Source organism: Apaloderma vittatum, unplaced genomic scaffold, assembly GCF_000703405.1.
Source record: "Apaloderma vittatum isolate BGI_N311 unplaced genomic scaffold, ASM70340v1 scaffold34016, whole genome shotgun sequence".
NCBI lineage: Eukaryota > Metazoa > Chordata > Aves > Trogoniformes > Trogonidae > Apaloderma > Apaloderma vittatum.
In genome coordinates, this window is record NW_009721772.1 from 4,199 (window position 1) to 9,370 (window position 5,172).

Sequence of the window (5,172 nt, forward strand, 5' to 3'; positions counted from 1 at the left end):
TTGCATCCCTCCGCTGCTGGTCCCCCCTGCCTGGCCTGGCAGAACGAGGCCAAGGGCTCAACCCCACAGTGCTCACCATGAAGCTGGACGTAGTCCCCGATGCGATCTGCAGCCTCGGGAGAGAGCCCCTTTTCTCCCACCATCTCGCTCCTCACTTCTTCCCATGGCATCTGTGAGGGGAAGAGAACAACATCACCCACTGCTCCAGGGATCTTGTCTCTCCTGGGGGAGGTCTCTGGGGGTCCTGCCCAATACAGATGAACAGATATATCTGCCCTCAGCAGATCTTTACACAGCAGAACCCCGTCAGTGTTTAAGAAGTGCATGAGAGAAGCAGCAGATCAGATGCTCTCAGAGAAGGGTCATAGGGTCAGAACTCTACTTCTTGTACTTCTGCACAATCTGTTTGTATCCCAATCCTGATGTCAGCAAAGCTGCCCAAAAAACTTGGAGCCCCAAGGTAAATACTTTGGTTTTGATTTCCAGCCAGAATCCAATATAGCTACTGTAAAAGTCCCAAGTTCGAGAGATGTCTTGCTGCTGTCGTTTTCCTGGTTAGGTATTTAGTCATCAATACCAGGTAGGCAAGTTTTGCTGGTCATGGCTTCCACCTGGGCAGGTGTGAGGAGGTGGCCAGGTGATGAAAGAACCCAATGTAAGCAGAATATGGTGCAGTTTTGCCATTGACCGAAGAGAACCACTATCTTGATCACGTCCAACTGCACTGACATAAATTATAGCATTTCAGTACGAAAACAAGGAAATTACCCCATTCTAAAACAGCCCAACCCTCCCTTCCTGTTGTTTTTTCATGCATACACAGCCCCAGACCCTATACTTGGGTCATGCCTTTGCAATATATCTCACTGGTAACAGGACTCAAAAGTCAGCCCCACTCTAGTTGGAAGGTCTGACTGTCAGACAAGGCCTCCACAGGGAAAAGCAGTTCATCCTTGAACACAGCAACATGAACACACAAGATGAGACACAAGGCCGCTATGTTTAAGAAGGTTTCACAACCATGTTAGAAGCACCCCTGTAAGCAGCCAGCCCACAGCGTCCCTCACAAGAGTCTGAACACACACAGAAATTCGCCTCCAGACCCTACTTTGGCTCCTAAGCCAAGATGTTGAAGCTCCCACATGAAGAGCATTTTCCCTCTCCCTCCTTCCATTTGTCAGGATCTCATTGGATACTGGAGAAGAAAGCATAAGACCCGGTTTTCCTATGTGACTGCTGCACCCTGCGTGCCTTCCCTCCAGAGAAAGGGGGAGGCGGGGAAACAAGAACTCAATGTTTTATGGGCATTTTCCAGCCAGTTTTCATGGACCATGGTAAGAGCAGCCCAGAGGGACAGAGACTCAGTGAAACTCCAGCAGCAGCAGTCACAGCTCAGGGCTCCAGCCTGTACCTTATCCAGTTTGTCAACGCTGGAGCAGATTGTTCGGAACTTGCTGTCTGGGACACCGCAAACTGCAAACATCCCATCGAGGATGCGGCGATCGTTGACCTGGGGAAGAGGGACCAAGTCATTAACGATGAACTCCTAGAGCCACAAACAACTCACTCAACAGAGAAAATAAACCGACAGGGCCTGTGAGTCCTCCCAAGTTGACAAGTGAAAACAGTTCAGAAACAGACCATGGACTAAGAAGGTGAATTCAGTGCATTACCCTGCTCTCCCAGAGTAAGAACAAAGGGACTTTTTTTTATAGTATAGTGAATTCCACAGTTCAATTACATTCTGTAGTAGCAGGTAATTGAGGCCAAAGGCTCAGCTGGATTCAACATTTCCATGGGCAGTGAAAATATCTACAATTAAATTAGACAGAAACAAAGACTGCTCAGGAGTCTGCAATCCTCCAGCATCAATGTGAACCAAACAACGGTTTATGGAAGACAAGAATAACTGCAGGCAGGTTATTCTGCTGTTCCCCATTGCAGGGGGACCTTCCCATCCTCGACTGCAACTGCTGCCACCGCTGCCCAAATGCACAGGAGCTGGACAGGCAGCTTTGGCTCAGTTCAGACAGGTTGAAGAGCAGGTTACTGCCCCCCTACCCAGGGGGGACTGCACACAGGAGCACAACACTCACTCACCTCCACTGTAGAGCCCAGTCCCAGCCCAGCTCTGGGTCCCTCTCAGAGATCCCACCATCCTCCTGCACACCAGGCACTCCTACCCATCGCTCTCCCGCTGCACGCCCTTCCCCGTCCCACCTGACCCGCACATCCAGCACCATTTGCTGCCGCACCAAGATAACAGAGGCAGCTTCAAGCAAACAGCAAGTTCTACCTACAGCAGGGCATGACTCTTCTTTTGGAAGAGGCCTCAGCCTCCAGAAAGGATTTGGTGGGAAGGCAGGAGCCCGCAGAAAGCACAGCACACATGCGGAGCAGGCATCCCTGCTAAGGGGGCAGCAGAAGCTGGGACAGGGATCCTGGGCTGGAGCCTGTGTTTTACTGCAGAATGTTTTGCAAGGGACTGTGGTTAGTGCTAGAGAACTCTGCTACCTGCAGCCTCAGGAAAACTCCTTGCATTCCCAACTAAAGGCAAGCCTGAGCCTTTTAGCATGCACACCACAAGGCGGCAGAGAGGCGGGATGAACTTCTGGATCAGGCTGTAGCAGGCGACAGAGTGGGAAGGGTGCTGCTGTGTAACAGCGCAGAGAGAACGAGAGAACAACAGCACGGAGAAACCCAACCAGTCTCACCTTAATGAGAAAGTCCCCAAGCTGCAGGTCACTCAGGATTTCGTGCACAATCTTCAGGCACTCAGCATCAGGAATCATCGGGTCAAACTGGCCAGCGATGTCAAAATCCTGGGGCACAGGAAAAGGCGGTGAGCAGTTCAGCATTGCTGGCGCAGCTGCAGCAACACAGGCTTGCTTCTGCTCTTAGCAGCAGGTTGTTCACAAAAAGCAACAGAAATGAGATGTAAAAGAGCACTAGCCCTCACCAAATGGATCCAGAAGGGACAAGGTGTGGGTTATGACCCTCCTATGACCTCCCAGCAGTGCACTCAAGGCCATTACTTTGTAAAGGGTTTGTACACTGCGTCGTGGTCAGCACAGAGAGTTTGCAAGAAGCTGTTCTGCTTCTGGATCTGTGTGACCTGCTCCCTGCTTCCCACACACCAGCTTGCTGCACAACATGCTTTGAAACAGAAATTCTTGGAAAATGACTAAAAGGAGACAGCAGAGTGATCATCAGCAGTAAACAAACAGAACAAAGGAACCAGGAAGAGGGGGAGAAAACTCATATCGTATGACCTAAATGCCAAATGTTTTGCCTTGATCTTTAGGATGTTCTTTTTTTAATACACACGCCCATCAAGTTAATGATCACAGAAGAAGACAAGAGAAGTGATCTCAACTGAGGCAAGACCAAAGTTTCAACTGCCAAGACAGAAAAAAGAAATCAGAAAGCCTGAGTGGTCTCTACCAGATGAACTAGCACATGGAACTAAAGCCCAACAGCAACATGTTTTAATAGGCTGGTACCCTGTGACTGGGAAATAGCAGAGACAACAGCAACATTCAGAGAGAAATAAGACACAGAAGCAACAAGAGACCCCTTTTCACTCCCATGTATGAATCCCCAAAGGCAAAGTCTTCAACAGAATTCAGAGTACCAGCAGAATTTTAATTAAGTGCATAAATTTCAAGACGGCTTCACCAAGCTTCCAAAATAACTGGGGCAATAGAGGAGGAACAAGATGAGATCCCATCAATTTATCCCTGACCAGCTGAATGGAAGGCTGATGCAATCCTGAGGGAAGTTGAGCAAGGTCTGGTAGAGTCAGGAAAGTGCCGCTACTGCTGTAGGTGGCGCGAGTGGTATCTTACTGAAAAAAACCAACCAAGGGCCAGTGAACTGTATTTAAGATGCAGAAAAAGCTTCTAGGCTGAGCAAAGCATCTCCAGGGAGAGAAGGTAACAGAGCTTGGCCTAAGGAGGTGAAGATTTCTCTAAATATTTCCCAAATGTTTCTCTGGGAAAGAACTCATATTAAGGGATGACAGCTACCAGTTAAAGAGCTGCACCAGCACAAGAAGTAAACTATCAGACATGACTATTTCTAGCTGTCCTATGAGTATGATCTTGGAATTTCAGATGGGACAATGGGGAAAATCCCCAGGTTGTCTGGAAATGGGAATTCACTGAGCTGGAGCTGGGAAGTATCCACAGCAGTTGTACGATGAAACAAGAATATTCTTGAACAGGAATTTGTTTTCAATATGAGGTCCTGAGGACTGGGTTTGTGCAGCAGAACAAAGCCATTCCTCAGGGCTACCACACTAGTCTGAGAAAGCCACAAAAGAAATTGCTTTCTTACTTGTTCTGCAATTTGGCCTCAGGGTTTTTACCTTCCTTTGAAATGAAAATTGACTAAGCCTGGGATCGAAGTAGCGTATGCTATGGCCAGGTCATTCCCTTGTATCCTGCCAACTCACCCTGGAGTTCAAATGCTGCCAGATTTGGGGTCAGAAGGAAATTCTCCCTGCTCTGCCAGAGGGGAGCAAGGGATGGAGCACGGAGCTGTCCTCCTCCAACATTGTGAATCAGCCCAGGTACCCGGGTGCTGTATTACAAAGTTCCCCACGTCCCAACCACTCTCCTCACTCTCAAGCTGTTTTTCACACCCATAAAGGCACCCTGAGGAGATCAATGGATCCTCCTGAGCTTTCCACAGCCCCGGGGAAGACCGCTGCAGGTTAACGCACCCTTTAGCCCTGCTACAGGGCTACATCCCTGCAAGCACTGCCCAGCCTATGGCCTCACTAGGCAGCGTCCCTGCCAAGGGCCAGACTCACACACTGGTAGAACTCCCTGTAGCGGCCCCTGGTCATGGCCGGGTTGTCCCGCCTGTAGACCTTAGCAATGTGGTAGCGCTTAATGTTGGTGATCTTGTTCATCGCCAAATAGCGAGCGAAGGGCACCTGGGACAGAAGGGTTAAGGACAGGAACGGGGAGGGATCACCCCACTCAGTTATCAGTCACAGGCAGTGCCAGGTCCTCACTATCTCCCCACAACACTCAGTGCAGTTTAGGGCAAAGCAAGCACTAAGAGACCGCTCGTGCTGCCGTTAAATGTCCCTGCAGGCATCTTCCAGCCCCACCTCTGGTAGGATCTCAGGCTGTGTATGGCAGCAGCTGAGTCTGGGTATCC

General features: G+C 49.7%; 1 protein-coding gene across 1 annotated transcript in view; it reads right to left on the reverse strand.

The window, feature by feature from the left end:
- LOC104275548 (histidine--tRNA ligase, cytoplasmic) overlaps positions 1 to 5,172 on the reverse strand; it is a 10,961-nt gene that overhangs the window by 3,469 nt on the left and 2,320 nt on the right. Inside the window, exons 4-7 of the mRNA XM_009871529.1 lie at positions 4,817 to 4,942; positions 2,715 to 2,822; positions 1,412 to 1,510; positions 77 to 170 (exon numbers count right to left, since the gene is read on the reverse strand). Coding sequence (XP_009869831.1) covers positions 77 to 170; positions 1,412 to 1,510; positions 2,715 to 2,822; positions 4,817 to 4,942 — 427 coding nt within the window. The remainder of the gene's footprint in view (positions 1 to 76; positions 171 to 1,411; positions 1,511 to 2,714; positions 2,823 to 4,816; positions 4,943 to 5,172) is intronic.